General features: G+C 44.7%; 1 protein-coding gene across 8 annotated transcripts in view; it reads left to right on the top strand.

The window, feature by feature from the left end:
* Positions 1-21,658, top strand: part of lingo2 (leucine rich repeat and Ig domain containing 2) — a 285,847-nt gene that overhangs the window by 130,330 nt on the left and 133,859 nt on the right. For 7 of the 8 annotated variants that reach the window (XM_023822226.2, XM_023822230.2, XM_023822228.2 and 4 more), the window contains one exon: positions 16,412-16,510. The exons of the other annotated variant lie outside the window; for it this stretch is intronic. In XM_023822226.2, coding sequence (XP_023677994.2) covers positions 16,412-16,510 — 99 coding nt within the window. The remainder of the gene's footprint in view (positions 1-16,411; positions 16,511-21,658) is intronic. 8 annotated transcript variants of the gene reach the window in all.

Below are 21,658 nucleotides of genomic sequence, written 5' to 3'. Positions count from 1 at the left end.
CCCCTGTAAGTTTTAGAGCATCATTAAGAATGCAGTGATGGACTGTCACAAAAAAGTTACCTAAAGATAATGTAACGCAAACTGATAAAAACAGAAATTATTATTTATTTATTTATTTATTTATTTTTAAAGTTGTATCTGAGCAAATAGACAAGTGAGCAACTCTATGCCCCCACCCCCAGCACCATCATGACCCCCCCTCGTTCACATGCGGCCCCTGGACTACACTGTTCCAGGAAAACGTAGGTGTGGTCAAATATACCTCCTCTATAAAATAGGTGTGTAGGATTTTATTAATAACTCAGATTTGACCTCAGCCCTCATTGCTACATCCATTTAAAGGGTAGCTGAAATGCTTTCCTGTGTCCAGTGCAACAGTCACATGACAGGATGCAACGCTGGAGTTTCATTGGCTCCGACAGCAGCTTTCAGGTGACGATATCAAAAGTGGCTGCTTTGCTTTTCAAGATGAGATTGCTGGGGAAAAACCGTACAAAAGCACAGAGCCACCTTAGAGCTGTTATCTCTACCCTTTGTGTCCTTCAGCACAGTGTCGACTGACTGAGCCGTAATGTTTAAAATGCCCGTGACTGATTTGACCTCAGACTGATCCGGAAATGTGCTCTAAATTTGGTTACTATGCATAACCCCTTTCATGTCTTTTATTACTTTTTTTATGGTTTATCTGTCATTTGCGAAGCTTAGTTTAGCCATCTATCCCCCTAACAGCAAATGAAATGCTTACATAAATTGCCGGCATTGTTTTTTTCTAAAAGCGCTGTATTTTAAGTCATGAACTGTGCAATTATCCGACAGCCCATTAATTCACTTTGCCTCGGATTGAAAAGATGCTCTGAGTGACTGGGCGCTCCCTTCGACCGAATCCCCGCGTGCCGGGAAATTAGCCCCGCTCTGCTCTTAAATTAAAATCGTCACGAGCCCGTGTGCAATTATTAAAGAATGACTCCTTTGAGGGGGCAGCGAAAGCATCGCGTTCGCCTGACAGGTCATTTAAACGTGCATTAAAATTTCTATTTGATTGCCAATTCAGGTGCTTTCAAAGACAGCCATAATCAATAGAGAGTAACAATAAGGTTAAAGATGGGAAACATCTGTACGGACTGCTCTTTTCACATGTTTCGCGGTTAAACATTTAACAGCCGCGTATTATCTTCAGATTTAAAAAGCTAATACCTTAACTTGAATGGAGTAAGGATTTAGCTCATTATAAAAAGAGAAAATGATAAATAATGTACGTTGCCGCCAACCATCCTGAAGTAAATTATTTTTGCCATGTTCCCAGAGGTATTTCACGCCTGGGCCTGACCTCTTAAATCCTTCTTTTTCTTTGATTTCCACTTGTCATGTCGACTCCAAACCAATTACCGAGCTCTGTCAGAAGGTGACGGGCTGCACGCTAAGATGGGCCGCCCCCGTGGCGGGGGCCTAGCTAATGTTGCCACCACGCCGGGCCCCCTCTCCACGTACGATAACCACAAAGCTTTTCTCCATGTTTTGTCCCAGGTATGAAAAGGTGCATGTTGGGGTTAAAGGATCAAAGGTTGTTAATTGAAGAGAGTGGCAAAGGGACCCAGCTGATTGGTCGCTAAAGCTTGAATAAAATCGCAGTATATCCAGTCAAGTAGAAGTTTTTTGTTCCCTTATTCCTAAGTCTTGATCCAAAAAGAACTACTCTAGTTTAGTCTCTGGTTTTCTTTTATTTTATTTCTATTGTTATTTTTTTATTGTTAATTTAGTCTTGCTTGTTTTTTCTTTATAAATCCTTCTTCTTTTTATTACAATTTTGTTGAGCACAATCCAGGAAGCTGGTGATGAATCATTTCATTACCCCCATGTACGGTGTATGTTTGTGCATGTGACAAGACTTGAAACTTGAAAACAGTCATAAGTCTTCTCTGTCTGTGTGTGTGTGGCCGTGTTGGCGTCTGTGCATGTCTCTGTGTGTGTGTCTGTGTGTCTCTGTGTGTGTCTGTGTCAGTATGTGGCCGTGTTTGCACCTGTGCATCCATGTTACTGTGTAATCAAAACTTAGCTTTTGGCTGTTGATGATGGATGCCTACATTGATACTGTACTGGTAGCATTTTTGATCCCTAATGATTAGAATGACCTACAGAAACAACCCAGCCTCACTTAAACAGAGTCAATAACACATTATTTAAAACGTCTTCCCAGCTACAAAGTGCCATTTATCACTGGTGCGAGGGTCTGTTTTATTTTCCAGTAAGGGCTCCATTTCAGTCTGTAGGCTGTTGCATGCATTTCGTAGAGTTGAGGATCTTTGAGCTGACAGAGGAATAAAAAGGTGTTTGTTCAGTGCAAATCTCTTTAGTGGTTATTCAGACCCAAACATTATGCCAATCAGAACCGGCTTCCATTGGCTTTTAGTGCAGCTCAATGAGTAAATTACAGATGAATCACGTGTTCATACAAAGACACTGTGAGAAAATGACTGATGTGCTGCGAAATGGAATTCGCAGGATCCGAGTTTTATACTGGTCAGCGGCTCAGAACCCACATTCTTCCTTGGTCAGTAAGTCAACGACCCAAATTTTGAACCAGATTTATTTCACAAACAAATAGTGCAGTAAGCATAGCACAAAGCCTTCATGCACTGGTAAAAAAAGAAAAATGTCTGGCACAAAAAAATGTTTACAAAATATTTTTTAAATCAACAGAATGAAAATGGTCCTATCACCCACTTTTGGGTCGAGACCCACCAGCTGAGAAGCATTGACATTTACGTGTTTATGGGACACTTTTGTCCAAAGCGACATACAACCCAGGCCTCAATGCCCATCATGTAAATGTGAATCTAAGTCTCATTCATGATGCCATTAAATGATTGTTTTGTTTCCTTGCAATCGGTCATTTCATCATCACAAGTCGTCACCGGTGTGCTAGTTTTTTTCAGTATTATTGTGCAAGAAATGTTTCATTTGTTTGTCTCATGGCTTGGGGAGTAGATACCCACATATGAAAATGCATCATGGAAATGGTCTTATTTCACAAGACACATTTTCTAAGCTTTCTTAAACTGATTTAAGAGTTGTATACCATTTATAATATATTGATTTGAAGCATCATTCACAAAAGCCATTTTTAATTTACAAATTAGGGCCTATGTGTATCAATTAACTGTTTTGTACTTACTTTTTCTGGGATGGAAATATGAAGAATTTATCATATACAGCTCTGTTAAAGTGCAGAATATACATGCATGTTTGTCAGAAATAACAGTAGGATGTGGCTGATTGGTCAAATATTAGATTGTAGAGTTTGCTTATGAAGAACATACTGTGGTGTTTAGAGTGCCTGAGACTGAAACATGCTTGAATAGTTTTCACGGTGAATGATTGATGGGAGTGCGCTGTACCGGATGTTTTTGAACGTTTCCCGCGGGCGAGCGGACCTCAAAACGACACTTTGACAGAAGTGCTTCCCAAACAACGCAAAGAGCAGAACTCCGCAGAGGGAAGGACGGGGAAATGGGGGGGGGGGGGGTCCTAAGGATTCTGTAATTGCATGACTCGCAGAGCTGATCCGCGATGCTCCGCTGCCTCCTGACAGGTTCCCGTGGGCGGGGGTGGTGGGGGCAGACACCTCCACCCCCCACCCCCAACGGACCCGGCTCCTGTCGGTTCTGATTACTTATTTATTTATTTCTTTGTTTTCCCACTTCGGCACTGAGGTTTGGCAGCTTGGGAGTGATTGTGCTACAAGGGTGTTCTCTGTGCGGGAGTGTCTCAAAGCCCAGTTCTAGGTAGGACCCACACACTCAGGGAGGTGGAAAATGCAAACCTACAAGAATTAAATAACATCCCTGCAAAGGTACATATGTAGGCATGATCAGTAAGACTGTGGGAGTCGACAAAAACATTATTAAACAGCCTTTAATTACTCTGCGTATTGTATATACAGTGACACTGCTAGAGATTTTGGGCCCCATGAAAGTATCATATCGGGCCCCCAGTACAGACCAATCCAATCATGTTCCAGATTTTTTAGGGCCAGTCCAAGCTAGTGTGGTACAGTATATGCGTGGCATAGAGATGATTGGCATCGTCTCACATTCCGAGCTCAGGGGCAACTGTGTCGCAAAAGACAGAAATAAAGCGAATCGAATCAAACGGAGGAGCGTGGCGTTGATCTGATCAGAGCCGTTTACAGTATGATCATCCCTTAAAGACAAAAACAAATAATGGCTGCTCTGTTTGCAGGGCCATGTGCCAAATCCCAGGCGCTTCTCATATATTGCTTATCCGTGACCAAAGTACTTTTCTTCTGTCGCTTTGGTGGAAGGCAAGACAAATAAACAAAAATGAAACGCACTGTTCCAATCTAGTGTTAATTTGAAAGCCGATGATTCAGAGCAGGAACGCTCTCCTCCCATCTGTGTTCCAGAGGCTTCCGGAATGTGTCAATGGGCCCTGTGATGCTGCTTTATACCGAACTTGTTTTGATTGGGCCAGATGTGTCCCATTTGTTCACCGAGACTGCCGATGGCTTCGTCTTATTAACTCACTGTAATGGGCGACGTGGAAGTATGGGGGACAAAGCAATCACTCTTTATCAGGAAGTAGTTGGCGAGTTGATCAGTTTAAATTCTCAGGTCTCAAGATAATTGTGTCACAGTTACCCGTAAGCTTTCGCGTGGATTACGTTCCTTCATCCTGTGGGTTTTAGCCCCCTTCAACAGAACCTCTGCTTCACCCACGATCTCTGAAAACTTCATTGAAGCTGAACCCTGAGCACTGAAAACCGCATCCATAACCTAAACCTGAACACATCTCAAAGAAAGCATTACTGTACCTACTAATTATACAGCTAATTTCTGAAAAGCCCATTTCCAGCTACCTGTAGCACTTTCAAAGACCGAACCTCGAACTCCCAGCTCGGCCAGTGACGGGAACTGTGAAGAGGTGGAATTTCATTCGAAACTATCGCGAATCTCCTAAAATATAGACTGTGAAGTATTTGCCGCTGCTGTTTATCACACAATGACGTTTTCATAACTGCTGAATGTGCACGTCTGAAGCTATTTTCATGCCAGCCCCTAGTAAGCTTATTAATGCATATTAGGTGAATTAAATGCCCTTTTATAAAAAGTAACACTCTAGGAGCAATTAGTACAAAGACGCCTAATTACTTTTACTTTAGCACGCTGCAGCTGTGCACTGAAATCACTCTGCACTTCCTGCCATTTTAAGGCCATGGCACCTGGCAAATGATTCCTTTATAGTCCAGAAGTTTCATAATACGATTTGGAAAATACCACAGCAAGCATGTATATCCCTCAGACATATACAGGCTGGACACTAAAATTCTTCACTCCATGTTGGTTGAGTCCCCATGTATGTGAAAACAGACCATCCGACTGCTGAACAATCCCTGTCTAAAACTGGGTCTGTAAAATGGACTCATGTCTTTGCATCTAAAGTTATTTATTTGTACAGGTCGCTTCCATGACAAACTTCCACACGAGATCTGCACACCAATCCGGTGGTTTACTGTATCTGTAAATTTCCATGTCTTAAAATGTCATGTCTATATTATGTTTATAAGTCTTATTATTCCATCCATCCATCCATCCATCCATTCTCTGTAACCACTTATCCTATTCAGGGTCATGGGGGGTCCAGAGCCTATCCCAGAGACTGCAGGCAGAAGGCAGGGAACAATTCAGGATGGGGCACCAAGCCATCATTGGTCACACTCACACACCATTCACTAATATTCCATTGATTCCTTATTTTTCATTTGCACTACGACCAACGAGAGCGATATTTCAGCTCAGTGCATGATTCCACGTGGCATGTATCTGAAGCTGACAATAAAAGATCCTTTGACTCCAGTTTATGTTGATGAAGATTAGTAATGTAATTGGGAGGTTCCCTGCTTGATTAAGCTGATGTATCTTTATAGGATTTCTGTCTCTCTGTCCCATATACTGTGATTAAAAAGTAGCACAGAGGGTGGGCTGACATGCCACTGCGAACCCGCGACTCCGTGTTTATCGCCGGGCCCAACTGCTTATCAATGTGCTCTCTTTACCGTCAGAGGCCCAAACCTCCTGCTGATCGCATTAGGAAAATCACATGCTGCAGAAAAAGCTTCCCAGCCAGCAAAATGAAGAGTTATGATTATGAGAAGTGTCGATAGAAAGCGTCCTCATCTCTTACTGCGATTCACGGCGATAACGAACTGAACGCCACTTCAATGCGCAAGCAGGAAGGCCCGCCTTCAGACGGGATCAAAACCGCGAATCTGAGGCCTATCGAAGAGCAGAGAAAGTCATTTTATCAGTTAGCAATCAATAGCTGTGTAAAGATCTCGGAATGCCACGGAATATTAAATAGAAAAAAAATGAAGAGCAGAATCCCTGTGACCGAAGTGAAAATGAAGCAGCACTAGCAGCAAGAATCACGTGACGATCCCGGGTTCGAATCCTGTGGGCGTCAGGTCGGTGCGTTCGCCGCGTGGGTTTGTGCCCACAGTCCAAACCTGTGTGATTTTTCTGACTCCTGACTGACCTTTACTGCGCAGGATGTGCTCTGTTTGAGTCGACATGACATCATGTGCTTAAGCGGGGATTTACAGAAGGGAGGGAAATTTGCGCCTGGAAATTTGTGTTGCCGTTTTGCGCCTGGATAAACTGTCCATCCATCTTCTTATGATGGTCAGGGTTGCAGGGGGGCCTGGAACCTATCCCAAGCCACAGGGAGTATAAGAAACAACAGTAATAATAATAATAATAATGATGATGATGATAACATAGCAAAATCATTTGACACATTACAGCTGCTTCTGCATAACATCATTCCAAGGTTTTCCAAGAATCTTACTGGTACCTCATCTACACCAGCACGATCCACAGAGACGGAGGTGTTGCGTCTTTCTGCTCAGCCCCCACGCATGCAGGACTCCAACGCCCTATCCACCCACCCTCCGCCTTCCAGAACACCCTGACATTTGCTATTAAAATAAAGATTGCTACAGATGCACTCCAGAGTTCCTGTCTGGGATCCTGCTGGTGTTTAAAATAGACAGGTCTATAGGGACGCGCTTGTTCATTACCTGAGCATAGGCTCACACTAGCAGACTCCTTCCAAGGACATCTGCTTATTCATTATGGATGGGACACTGGGCCCCATATCCAGATTGTGGCTTGTTTTGACTACCTGTGCCTAATGTCCCAAAGCTGCCTCAGAAATCGCTAATGGACTCTTAGCCAACTGTGCGTATTTTCCTTAGAAGGTATGTGATTTGTGCATAAACAGCCTAGTGTGTTTACTCGCAGTCTCATGTTAACTTTCGTTTGCATTTAAACCCAGTGCATCAGCAGTACATGTCAGAATGTATCCCAGAGTTCTCTGCAAACTAGATGGCATCATTTACAAAGTCTTAAAAAATGCCTATAAAAGCACCGCGATTGTCTGCAGTAGTAGTTGCTGATGCAGTAAATTATGTTTAAGTTATGTTGTGGGGGTGGTGTTTGGCTCTGTGCCCATAACCAGAAGGTCATGGGTTCAACTCCCCTCACTGGCCAAGTTTTAATATTATTGGTTGGCCCTTGAGCAAGACCCTTAACTCTAATCCTAACCCTGCTCTCTGACCCTCAAGCTTTCTTCACTTTTACATTTCTTTGGACAAAAGTGTCTGCCAAAATAATGCAATGCAATTTCATGTTGCAATACATTGATGTCATCTTTTGCTTGCAAAGGGAAGATCCAAGGAGAGATGTTGGTCTCTCATGAGTTTCCCGTTCACTTTTGGTCCAGGTCATGGTCACCGAGTTCCCCTTGTCTCTAATTTGCTTGTATGGTCACTTAAACTTAAACTCCTTGAAGCTTATGATCGGCCAACTCTGTGCTGAATTGCCTCAAACCAATTAAAATTGCACCACCTTGGGTCCTCTTTTCCATTATTTTTTGCTTAGAATGCAGAAGGACTCCATACTATCACGCCTCATATGATGCTTGAAACGTGTTGTGCATTGAAACAGGAATTTGTGGTGTTCGTTAACATCAGTGGGTAGCCCTGTGGTCTCTCACGTTCCAATTTGGGGATTCAAATGTAGGTCATTTTTGTGTGTCTAAACCCTCTGGAAATCCTAAAGTCCAGCAGATGAAAGTGCTGTTTCTGAATCTCCCACAATGCATCTGTACGTATGTGTGCGTCATGTGATAGCCTGGTATAATATACTCCAGACTCACCAAGACGATACACTTGATAAGCAATTTAGCAAGATGGATAGATGATTTAAGTCTGGAAATAAAGCTGAAAAAATTCCAATCCATCCTAAATTTAAATCTTTTCCTCCTAATATCTTATTTTACACAATGAATCATGATGTCAAGTTAGATTCAGTTTATGGATTTTTACTAAAAGCCTCCTTTTCCCTTCATTAGAAGCAGGGTCTTCGTTTGCAGAGAGCCGCCTACTCAGTGCCGGCACTCGATAGGGCCTCGGCTCCTGTCTCCTCTCTCTGAGTTATTGATCACTGTTTTGAGCTCAGCCTTTATTAAAAGTAGCTAAAACAATTGTGCTGCATCTGTGTGGGTCTTTTGGGAGGAAGCGGAAGGCTGAACACTTAATATCGACGAATAAAAAGCCGGCGACACATCGAACCGAAGAGGAGTCATCATTAATTGTCTAGAGCAGGGTTCTTCAAATCTGGACCTCGATTCCAAATCCAGGCCTTGTTTTCAGTTCTCCCAGGTAGTTAGTTTAATAATTACTGATTCTGATTGGTCAGAGGCTTCACACCTGGCTCACAGGTAAAGGAAGGCTGGAAAACCAGCAGTGCTCGGACCACGAGGACCGTGATTTGAATAACCCTTGTCTAGAGGGTCTTCCTTATGGGCAGACTCTATATTTCCATAACATAATTAAAAGAAAAAGGAAAAACATGATAATAATGACTTGATTGGCATATTTTTTGCCAGCGTGAACAATATGAACAATGTCCAGAAACAAAAATGGGAGAAAAGTGTTATCTGAACCTCTGAAGAGACATGAGCGGCTGTCAGGTAAACTGGGCAGTCTGTCTTGTTGCGAGCAACGATTTTCCCAGTCGACGCCGGAGAATTTTCTTCACAGTATGTTCCATATTTCTTTCAGAAATGTATATTCGATTTAACAAGTTAAAACAGGGGTATAACTGCAGATCTTTGTCTGTACTTGGGACTTTGCAGGTTGGGTGTTTCCATAGAGTGGCTCATAAGTGTGAAAACAAGCTGAATTGTATTATTAATGATATTTCTATGCCATACACATAATACAGGTTTGAGACAGACCCCAGGCAGAAGTGACAAGACAAAATACCTGTCCCTTCCTGTAAAGGCAGAGAAGACATAGCCACAATGCCTTGAATTATGATTCTCACCAGTATTCCCAGTGTGGGCTGTGCTAATTAGCATCTAGCATGTGACTTACCTGAAAACACTGGCTGTTGGTTTCTGTTCAACACCAAGTGACAGGTTAATACTTCGAAACATTAAAAAAATAGAGCGTGAGGTTTGATTAAACATTTCCCAAGGTGTAATGCTAACACAGGAAAGGGAAATGGCCCACTAATTAGACTATAAAACCTTAACAGTTTTAGGTCTGAAAAGCTAAAATAACAATCATTCCACAAGTAACAATACCTTTTGACACGAGTATACCCACCCTGAGGGAGGTGGCATTGTGTATCTGTTTTCTTTTCCCAGAATCCTTTGGGTAGATGAAGAGATTCTTGACTGCGCGCCGTGCCATTGTTTAAACAGAGCAGAAATGTCAGTGGTTTGGCTTCCAGGCAGATGAACCACGTACGCCCTGAACCGTAAATTGTTCTCCCTCTTTCAAAGGTCTCACAAACATCGGGAAGGCGGTTAAAACTACCAGCTGAAACGGAGGGCAGCCATATGAGGCACTGCTCCAGCTGATTCGCCTTCCTCCTGCCCTTCCCCCATAAAAGGGGTGTGTACAGGGGCGGGGCAACAAGGGCATTGGCCCCGGCTGATTGGTCCTTAGACTGGCCCCTCCCCTGCCACACACCCATTCAAAACCTAAACAGGCAGGAAAATGTAGAAAAAGCAGAGTAAAGCAGAGCAGCTTTCAGCTTAGGATCAGGAGGTTTACTGGCTAATAATGAGGCTGGCATTTCTTTATGAATTATGGCCCCCAACTCTAAAAAGATCCTAGAATTGCCCCTGGCCCCAATACAGCCAGTGCAAGATCCATTAACTGCATCCAATTTGGTTTTAACCTGATGAGCAGATTGTTAGCCTGGATGTGGAGGCCCGCAGCCCCCCTACAACACGCTTGGTCGCCCTACAGGCCGGGCGTGGAGAGGCACTCCTGTGAGCGGCCGTCTAATGGGACTCCAGCAGAGGCTGGACCAATGGGACTCCCGCAGAGGCTGGACCAATGAGACTCCAGCAGAGGCTGGACCAATGGGACTCCAACAGAGGCTGGACCAATGGGACTCCAACAGAGGCTCGACCAATGGGACTCCAGCAAAGGCTGGACCAATGGGACTCCAGCAGAGGCTGGACCAAAGGCCCCTGACTCCAGGATGCCGCTCTGGATGGTGTGTTTGATGAGAGGAGAGATGTAATTACTACACAGCCCTCATTTGGCTGGATAAAGACAGACGACACAAACAGTTTAGAGAGGAGCGGGATGGCATTACGGGTGGATTTGGGTCTGGCTAGAGTCTGGCTGCAGGAAGTCGTGCACAAAGCGGAAGTCAATAGGGGGCAGTATAATTACCGCCTCGCCGCAGTCGGGTTTAATAGCAGCTCTGGGCTGTGGCTGCGGATAGATTCATGCATGGCTTTTCAGTGCCAAATACATACTGTAGCTTGACAGGCTGCAGAACACCAGGAAGCTGGTCCTTCTCTCCTCGCACTGCAGCCTCGGATCAGCCGTGACGCGTTAAAGCTTTATGTCACTCCAGACCAACCTGCCTCATGATCAAATACGTTAAAGTAAGAACGTGTTGCAACCTCATTCCCTGCTTAGCCTTCTCTTCCTCAGCTAACGTCGAGTTGTATTAACTATACGTGCTGAAAAAGCCTAGTCAGGTACAACCGTTAGTTAAACAGCTGCCCAAGTTACCGCCAATCCACAGATATATCATTACATCAGTCATAACAAGATGTTTTTTCCGATTTAACATTTTCATAATTGCACCTTTCTCTCAATGCAATAATCAGTGTATTGAGGATAAAAGTCAATTAAATTATATATTTCCCTATATGAAATTAGCAACCTGCCGGTTTGCCACACAAACCTGCGAGATCTGAGGGACTCAGTGTTACGAACATGCCGGCAGCCTCTGTGATCAGCTGATAATGACGGAGGACTATCTCATGGCATCTGGCTGCTTTGCTGCTCTGAATAGCCCGGGTACGAGAGAGCCTGCGTGTCCGGCGGCAGGGACGAGGGCCAGGATCTGAGGTAATTAGCCCTGATGTTGAGGGAAGGCCATTCGTCTTAGTCCGTCAGATCTGATCCATCACCGGGCAAGGCTGTGATCCCTCAGAGGAGAGGAGCTGTGTGTGTGGGTCATGTATATATTACTGTACATCACGGGGACCAAAAATCCCCACAATATGGTTAAAAACCTGTTATGTTTTGGTCCCCACAAGGTGTACCTGAATTTGATAAAAAAAATCTGTGACTGCAATCAGAAAACTAAAAACGTTTTCTAGAAAGAGTTTTCCTCATAGAAATGAATGTATAGTCCCCACAAAGATATAATTACAAATCTGTGTGTGTGTATGTGTGTGTGTTCCTGCAGTGCTCCTTTGGTTTCACTCTGCAGTTCTGGTGGTGCAGTGCTGCCATCCAGGTGCTCAATCAAACACGCACCCGATGCCGACATGTCCAGTGCACGTGGCCTCGGGAACAGGCTTCTGAACCAGATGGGCTTGCTCTGGTATCGGGCGTGGTGGGGCATTAGCTCCTGGGGGTGTGTGTGTGTGTGGGGGGGGGGGGGGGCGGTGTTGATTAGTCCCTACTATGTGGTGCCTCTTCCTCTTGTAACCTGCGGGTTAAATGTTCTCAAAATGTAAAAGGTGGAAATAATATTAGTTTATGATGGAATCACAACAAAATGAGCCTCAAAGTTAATTTCCAGTCATTTCACCGTATTGTTGTGAGCTACATTTTCAAGATGTTTCTTCTTTTTTTCCCTCCATGTCTAATTAAAAAAATTCAAATCGACCATTTTGTCTTAAGATCGTTGCTTTGGTAGGAAATGGATTTATAGCTCTTTTTCTCATTTGGAATCCCTCACTGGGCAATTGCTGTCTCAAGCACTTCACTTCCACCCCATTATAAGCTTAACGTGATGAAATTTTCCCTCCGGACTTAAACAACTTAAAATTGACCCTGAGGTCTATTTTTTGTAATATCATAAAAGCAAACAAACTAATATAATTTCCATCTTATGAAAGAACTTTAGAGTTTCCCATTTTACCAAAGTACTTGATAGGGATTTGAAAGGCAGTGCATAGCATGATTGACCTCACTGCTGGTTCACTGGACACCGTCCTTCTTCCTGATGATTCCATCTCATGGCCGTTCTGTATCAGGTTACGGGCCGTGCACAGTGAAAATGAGGCACTGGATTCATAACTGGAGGAACATGAAGCCATGAAATGTGATCAGTGTCGAAACAGGCTGGGGATGGAAGGATTTACCCGCACGTCATTATGAGAAGTAACTTTCCCAGAAGTACCAGCAAGAAAATGGCACCCAGTCCAACGTGTTTCCCACCCTTGTGACCTGTGCTGCCTGGGATAGGCTCCAGGCCCCTGTGACCCTAACCAGGAAGAGGGTTAGATGATGGATGGATGGATGGATGGATGGATGGATGGAGATCAGTAAAAAAAAAAAAAAACGTCCTTTACTCAACTGATATTGTCACAAATTTAAAAATACCCCAAACTTTAGGTTATATCCTTAGAATGTTTACAGGCCATGTTAGTAGGTGTAACAAGGCATGCTACATTATGCATGCTACATTAAGGATGGTGTGGTACAGTATCGGACAGCAGAGCTGTTAAACCCTCCTTGTTATGTTAATTCTGGTGACCCAGAAATGAAGGACCAAGCTGTCACCGGGTCATTAAAGTGTGACTGAAGACACTCCGGTAACGAGGCTGAAAGAAATACTGTGGAAATGTTAACTTATTCCGCTCGCTGTTTGTGAGGCTGGGATGCGTCGAGCTCCATGGCTTGTAAATACTGGCATTTAGGTTGAAAGCAGGACGTGGAGCCAGAGCTGACCTCAGCTGACCGCTTTCCAGGGAATGATTACGGTTCTCCCGAGGTCTCATTAGCTTCCTGCTACCGTCAACAAATAAATCCCCCCAAATTCCTGCAGGACTGCATGCAGTAATCACCCCAAATCCTCTGAAAATGAATCTTTGTGTGGCTACAGCCTGGCACAGATCGAGATGACTACCTATTAGCATGCTAGCGGCTAGCCTGCTAATTCCAGCCGTGCCACTGGTACCACTGCCATAATTTAGCATGTTTGTGTAGCTTTGGCTAACTTGTTTATGCCGCGGTTTATCTGAGAACACTTGGATATGAATGATTGGAGCTGAACATGGCTAAAATGCGGTAGATTTTTTTTAAGTGCCTCACAATACACTGCACAATGCTCGCAAATTCACATCGAGTGCCAAACCATCGCTTATCCGGAGAGAGACTTGCCCTCTTGGAGAGCAGCAAAATTACCGCCCTCGAATGTTTCCCTAGAAAGGCATATAAACAACAAAAACATCTACTGATGTTTTTGAGCATAAAATTGATTTTTCCTTCCCAGAATGGATCTGACAATGCTAAAAATACCTGTGTTTTAAAATATAATTTTAATATATCTGTGCATATAGATATAAAATGACGTTTTAATGATTTTTTCATTTTCAATGATTATTTATTGTTATTCATAAAACAGTGCATCGCCAAGCGTTGCTCTTCTGATTATCTGAAAATGGTCATAAATTATGACGTTTTTCAATTAATGGTAATAGCGAGTAATTATTATGATTTAAAATATTTTATTGGCTATGTGCAACAAGCCATACCCAATACAAAGAAAAATTAACCGTATACAAATAAAAATAATACAGTAAATAATAGACATTGGATGTGGGTGACTGGTGCAGATTTCAAAGATGAATGACTCTGTTACGCCTTTGCCACTAATGATTATTTAGATTCAACATTAATATTCATTGTTAAGAAAAATTCCCTCCCAACAGGCATCAGTATGAGAGTTTGTGGCTGATTTTTACCCCGGCTTTGGGGCCTACGTGCTTACATCCTGCCCTGAGCAGTTGGGATTCATGCATTTTGGCTTAGTATACCTGTGCTTTCACAGCCTACATATAACCAGATACTGTGTGTCAGAAATAGATCGGCACAGTTTACTTTAGCTGGGGAGGTAGTGTGGTCTCACACTTCCACTGCAGGGGGTTTGAATCCCGCCTTCTGATCTGTGCTGGATTTTGCATCTTCTCACCATGTTTATGCAAGTTTCCTTATGCAGTTCAGATTCCATGCGATTAGATACCCTGGTGCCCTTAAAGCGGATATGTTGGCTGCATGTGAGTGTACACTCTGCCCATGGACTGACATCCTGTCCCAGGGAGTCCTCTACCTTGTGTAAACTTCAGCTTCACTGTGTCTCTGCACTGGACAAGTAGTTATAGGATGGATGGATGGATATTTACTATTGCAGTGTCCATTCAAAAAGTAAGCTGTACAAATTACATCTCTGTATCATGGGGTAATTTTAAGTGGTAAGGGGGTGTGAAATGTTTTTTTTTTCTTTTTCTTCAGGCAAAATACCAAAATAAAACCAGCATTATCAAAATATTTGGATTACAGTCAGGCGGAAACATTTTGCTTCTGAGTCGGGCATCATCACAGAAATATCTCGATCCAAAATCAGGTGTTTGGGTTTGCCTGCTCGTTTTGCCTTAAGATCGTATAGCAAACATGAAATTGCACATCGCCTGTGAACACCTCCATCCGTATTTCACCGGTGTTTTCGTCGGGCTGCTCCGGCCCGGTATCTGCTGAGACGTTTAGCGGGTAGTGAGCCCTGACTTCACTGTCGCATTGCTTCGTCGTAATTACCTTTCTGCTCGTGTTTCGCCCTCACAGCCAATTCTCTCTGCGCACCGTGTTTCCTGAAAGGCAAAAAAAAAAAATGATTGTGAGGATCTTATCACGTTACGGTGTTGTGTTCCTTGAATCGTTCCAGTCTGACATTTCTCGTGTCCATGCTGCCTCCCTTTAACAGAGATTGTGAAATTGCAGAGGGGCGTTAGGATGCGAACGCCACTGACATTTTCTCTGTAAGCTGTCGTTCATCGCTCGCTCGCTCGCGTCCTCGCCGTGCCGGATGTCCTCCTCTCGGTTGCCATAGCGTTTCGGCACTCGTCGAATCACGGCCTTCTGTGAAATACGATAAACTCAGTGGCTTCACGAGAGCAACTGATTTTTTTTTTGGCCAGGGATGAAGTGGTGCTCTGTGAATTTTTGAAGCTTTGTCTTTAGGCCAGTGGCCAGAAACCCCTTCCATATGACCGAGGATGACGCATCAAACAGAAACGAAATCAATCTTCAGGCTCAACAATTAACGCGACAGTTCAGTAATATGGACAAGAGCCATAACGGTATAAAATAATCTACCTTTAAAGGCAATTAACTTCATCGTATGGAGGCATTCAGCAATTACATGCATCAGCTTAGGCAAATCTCACAAAAAGTCACTTCTTGTTCTGTGCAAGTTGATGTACTTTGTCCATTAGGACACAAAACAGACTATTTAGTGAGATTTCCATGGGTATTGCTAGTATGTAGCTAGCAGATAATGTTGAGTTTTGAAGTTCCATTTTTAATAGACATTAATAGATAATGGTAAATGCATTTGAATGCCTTTGAGTTTCATTGACACTCATTTAGAATATTCCATCTCACCTTATAAGATTGAGGTTCTAACCCAGGGCTCTTCAAATAAGGCCACTAGATTCCAAATCCAGGCCTTGTTTTCAGTTCTCCCAGGTAGTTAGCTTGATAATTACTGATTCTGATTGGTCAGAGGCTTCACACCTGACTGACAGGTAAAGGAAGGCTGGAAAACGGTGCTCAGACCTCGAGGACCGTAATTTGAATAACCCTGTTCTAACTGTTCAAGGATTAGAGGATTAACTATCTCTGTGCTGGTCCTCGAAGAGCTTGTCACTATCGCCAGCAGTGGAAGCCCAATTCACCGGAGGAGTTAGTTTCTTGGGAGTGGTTTCTGAGAGGTTGGACCTCTGAGGTTCTCAGACTTCATTAAGGTCATCTTTTCTCTCCTCACCCCTTTCCTTTCTCTAGATTCTGAAACCTACAAAAGTTTTGGTGAAACTGCACAACTTCCAAGGAGCCCTAAATTTCAACTCTATGGAATCCTTTTCGCCGAAGACCCACCAGCAGGTATGAACTGAACACTGTTTGTGTTTGTTCTCCCTCAGTAGATCTCTGTCTTCGCTCCAGCGACTCGCATGCCAACTAAATTGTCTGACAATTGTATCCCTAGAGCGTGTAAAAAGATAGAATGTGGGGAGAAAAAAAAGTCTGCGAGAAGAATTTTGGATGCATTCCACAGGGTTTTGTACAATTCACAGGGAAGCATTTTGTAACAAAGCCTTCTTTGAATATTGAGATTTGAATATTGAGGACGGAGGGGTTTAGTTCTTCGCCGGCTTAACGGAAATCGATACACGGGCGCCGTGGCTCGTCTGCGCTTTGATTTAAATCCAGCCCTCGATTTTGTGCCACGGCTTATGGCTTCAAACTGACGTTTCTATCCAAGTGCTTTTTTAAAGGGCATGTGTGAAATGGAATTTCAGATGTCAAATGTGTCGGGCCTGATCGGGAAGCAATTCGGCAGCGCTCCGAGACACGGAATGCTGTAAACAGGACACTGGTTCCTGGGACTGGTGGAGGGACAGGCAGGATACGAAGGGGATTCTTCCATACCTAGCAGATAATGAAAACGAGATCTCACTGGGTTTTTATGCCTGATATTCTATTGCTGCTGTAATTTTTATTTTGTATATTGTCGCACCGGGATATTGATAGATGATGTTCTACCCACATACTGCTAATGCCATGCGTTCATATCGCGGGTTAGCAGTAGTGGGGCGAATATAAATTTTTTTCACAGCTTGTTAAATGGGTGCGATGAGATGTTTGTGTTTATGCACGCAAGTGTTTTACACCAAAATGTGATTTCCTTGCTTAAAATTGCTGTGGGATATTTTAATGGGAGGTCTCACTGGTGACTCTTCAAGAAATTGGAGCAAGTATATGAAATAAAAAAAATAAAAAAATCCAGAGTTTTAGACATAGAGGAAAATGAAGGCTGTTTGGGCGTCAGAGTTAGTGCCAGTTAATCCGAGATCGTGGTAGATGTCGAGATGCAGAGATATGATGCGTTTGGCCATAAAACACGCTTTCAAACATGATCCCAGGTATGGGGGAGGGGTGGGCGGCTGATGTGACGGTGTAGGCAGAATGTGGGCGAAGTCTCAGAGCGTTGGGATCTGTTCCTGGGCGGTTTGTTCGCAGGGTGCTGAAGGCCATTCCGGACTGTTCTAACAACACCACACTTCGTTACATAAATGATGATGAAATCATCGGCAGAAGTGGATGTGCAGCGTTTCTGTTTCACTGTCGCCAGATGTCTGTGATGGGGAATTATGGGGAAACAGCTGTCTGAGAATAATAAGGCACCTTTCGATATCGGCGCCAAGAGCAGATCCAAATAATATTAAGCTCATGCAGGTTTTTTTTTTTGTTTTAAATCATAGCCAACGTAAAGGCATGATTAAATCATTAAGACAGCATCTGCTGCCTAAATATCGTTTTAATTTGCAGAGAAGGCCTCTCCGCTTTGCAGGAGCCGATCCAATGTTTTAATTAAGTTGGGGATTGTGAGAGACGGCTAGCTAGGAGTGCCGGACCCGGCTGGAAGTAGCGTGGAGAAGAACGAGTCTCGCCGACTTGCCCGGCGTGCTTCGAGAAGCCAAGATCATCCCCGGCATCCTTCGGTGAAAGTCACTGGGTGATCTTCCGTGCAAAAAACAGCCTTCATTAGTGTGACCGAGGATTCACTGCGCAACTCACATTCATTTTCCAAATTCAATTCAATTTATTTTTATATAGCGCCTTTCACAACAGAGTCACCCCAAAGCGCGTTACGTGGGTGTGTTGTGATACATTACCGCATCATTAACACAGAATAATACAGAGACGTAAAATGGAAAGACAAAGAAATGAAAGAAAGATAGCCGGATGACAACAGAGGAGAGGAACCAAAAACTTGCAAGTAGAGAGAAAAAAAAAAACAAGGTCAATAGACTGCCCAACCCCCCCTGGGCATGCTAACATTAATCAATGTACGATCATCCATTTAGTGCAATGACCCCTCTTCAACTTAACTGCTCTTCTAAGGTTGGACTGTCATGGAAATCATGTAGAAAAATAAACACTGCAAGTTGGTGTGTTTCTGATTTTTTGCCAACTTAAAGGGTCCTGCAGAATGTTTCATTGCCGTTGCGTTTACCCAGAGAGACTCAGCTATGCGCCACTAAAAGCTAATATATCCAGCCTGCGGGACATCGGAGACATTCCCCGGGCAGCCCTCGGTTGCCGTTCTCCTTCCCCTCAAGAGTGGCATCTGTTTCTGCAGAGCAGAATGTTCCGGGGCCCGTATCTCGCTCCCTTAAGCGTCTCTGTCTAGTGGCTTTAAGGGGGATTTGCTGCATGGCTGCGTTGCGGTGGGCTGGCTTTCTGCTGGAGGGTAATCCACAATTACCAGGTGTACACCGAACTTGCCCCGCGTGCGTGGACTCGAGCGTCCTGGGCGGATGGAATAAAAACGTGCTATTTGTCTATCTGTTCACCCCGTCCCTCCGTGTCAGTGACATTCTCAAAGGGATCTCTCTCCGGACCAGCTTCTTAAATAGCAGATCCTAGATCCTATGGTGTCCCTCCTTCCTGAAGCAGACAGACGTTCCTGGAGCGATGGCGTTTGTATAATCTTGACTGTTGGAGGATTCTTATACATGGAGGCAGACGGTCTTTGCAGTTATGATAGATATAATTACATCGGCTGGACTGAAGCTGTTCCAGGTTGCGTAGGTGTTACACGCCATGTAGACAACGGTGCGGGCTTTTGCATTCAGCTGATTTGCAATCATGTTACTCTGGTTCAATTAAATAAAAATGGATGGTTAAGCTCTTATGAAAATGACTCTCTGATAGTTTGTGGGGCAGGGAACATGGTTTTTGATCCGTCCAGAGCCGCGATTAACTTGTCGGACTATTGTCTGACTTCCGGCCCTGTAGCTACGCCTCGCCTCTGCTGTCCGTCCAGCATCCATAGGAATGTAGTTGACGAAAGGCCGGGCAGATCTCATGGAAGACACCGGTGTCTGTGACAGCCTTGAAAGGCGTGTTACAGTCAGAAGCAGCCACCAGCTTTGTTTACGTAATAGACCAACTAGCACATGCTACGCATGTACAGCCCCTGGAGAGTTCTGCTTTGTTGGCAAGTCTCCATGTAAGCTGAATAGCATGGAGGGGGCTAGTGTCTGAGACACAGGGGAGGTGTGTGTACGGGGTGGGGGGGGGGGAGGTCTACTACAGCGAGTTTGTTTTGTGTTCAACTGTAAGGCCGTGAAGAGTCGCTGTTCCATTTAAAGGGTCAGTGAATGCGAGTGGTAGGAGACCCCATCATCCTGAGGAACTTGGCGGTTACTGAGCGCAACATGAAAGCCCAGTCGCTGCGTTTTTAAGTCACCAGTGACCGGGTTCAGTATCTGTATGTGGACAGACCTGTTCTCTCACACCTCTGAGACCAGGGTTCGAGTCTCCGCCATGGCTCCATGTGTGTGGAGTTTGCATGCTCTCCCTGTGTCGTCATGGGGTTTCGTCCGGGTACTCCGGTTTCCCCCCACAGTCCAAAAAAACAACGTTAAGGTGACTTGGAGTTACCAAATTGCCCATAGGTGTGCGTGTGTGAGTGGATGGTGTGTAAATGTGACCTTCGATGGGTTGCCGCCCCATCCTGGGTTGTTCCCTGCCTTGTGCCCTGCGATGGGTTGGCGCCCCATCCTGGGTTGTTCCCTGCCTTGTGCCCTGCGATGGGTTGGCGCCCCATCCTGGGTTGTTCCCTGCCTTGTGCCCTGCGATGGGTTGGCACCCCATCCTGGGTTGTTCCCTGCCTTGTGCCCTGCGATGGGTTGGCGCCCCATCCTGGGTTGTTCCCTGCCTTGTGCCCTGCGATGGGTTGGCGCCCCATCCTGGGTTGTTCCCTGCCTTGTGCCCTGCGATGGGTTGGCGCCCCATCCTGGGTTGTTCCCTGCCTTGTGCCCTGCGATGGGTTGGCGCCCCATCCTGGGTTGTTCCCTGCCTTGTGCCCTGCGATGGGTTGGCGCCCCATCCTGGGTTGTTCCCTGCCTTGTGCCCTGCGATGGGTTGGCGCCCCATCCTGGGTTGTTCCCTGCCTTGTGCCCTGCGATGGGTTGGCGCCCCATCCTGGGTTGTTCCCTGCCTTGCACCCATAGCCTCTGGCATAGACTTCGGACCCCCCTTCGAGCGTTAATGGGACAAGTGGCTACAGAAGTATGTTCAGGACATAGATCACTGTGCACCTTCTCAGATAATTAATGCCATTGGTTTGTCAACAAAATAATGAAGGCCATAATTCTGATGTCTTTTAATCTTTTTATGTTATAGATCCACCATTGGCGTAAAACAAAAAACATAACTAATATATATTTTTAATCTCTTTCCCATTGATGGTGAATCAAACACTGAATGACACACAGATTGGACTTTTCCGTTATTTTCAGCTATTTTCAGAACCATGGACAGCAGCAAGGCTGTGACTCTGACTCCTTTTCTAGCGCGTCACAGATCTCGACGAGCAAAGTGCGCCGTGTCTCATATTCCAAACAAATGTTTATGGGCCGTGTGAAAAACCACAATGTACCTCAAGGTCTATTAACCTGAAATGTTAACTGCTTTCGCATCCAGACGATGCCCACCACTGCCACTCCTGTAGCTCCCACGGAGCCACATCTGGCCGCAGGATAGCGTGGACCGATCTGTGAGAATGTATCAGCGAAGTAGACTCAGTATCGGAATCATGCGTAGCCTTTAACCCACACTCCATACAGGTGGAAATGTCACCCTCCCCCTGTATGCCTCAAGACTTTCTGCTCCCGCCCCCAATTAATATATGGGCCGGCCCTTATTTATAACCCCATAAAATGAAGACCTATATTTTCACCCCCCCTGTCCCTCTATCACCTTCAGGCTCCTACTTTCCGTTACCGATTTTCGCCGTTTTCACTCTCTTAATGCAGGATTTTTTTTTGTTTTTATTTGACAAGTGCGAATAGAGCACGTAATTATTTTCCAACCGCCCTGAGCTCCTCTCATTTTCCCTGCTCTTAAACTCGGCTTGTTTCCATTAGTGGCTACACGCTGCATTTACCGTCTCAGTTAACTCCTTCCGGGGATGCTGCGGGTCGGAGGCTGACGCGGTGGCCCGAGTGCATCACGGAGTGG

This window comes from Paramormyrops kingsleyae, chromosome 12 (assembly GCF_048594095.1).
Source record: "Paramormyrops kingsleyae isolate MSU_618 chromosome 12, PKINGS_0.4, whole genome shotgun sequence".
Classification (NCBI taxonomy): Eukaryota; Metazoa; Chordata; class Actinopteri; order Osteoglossiformes; family Mormyridae; genus Paramormyrops; species Paramormyrops kingsleyae.
Note: the sequence above shows the minus strand (reverse complement) of the source record. Positions and strands in the feature narration are given on the sequence as shown.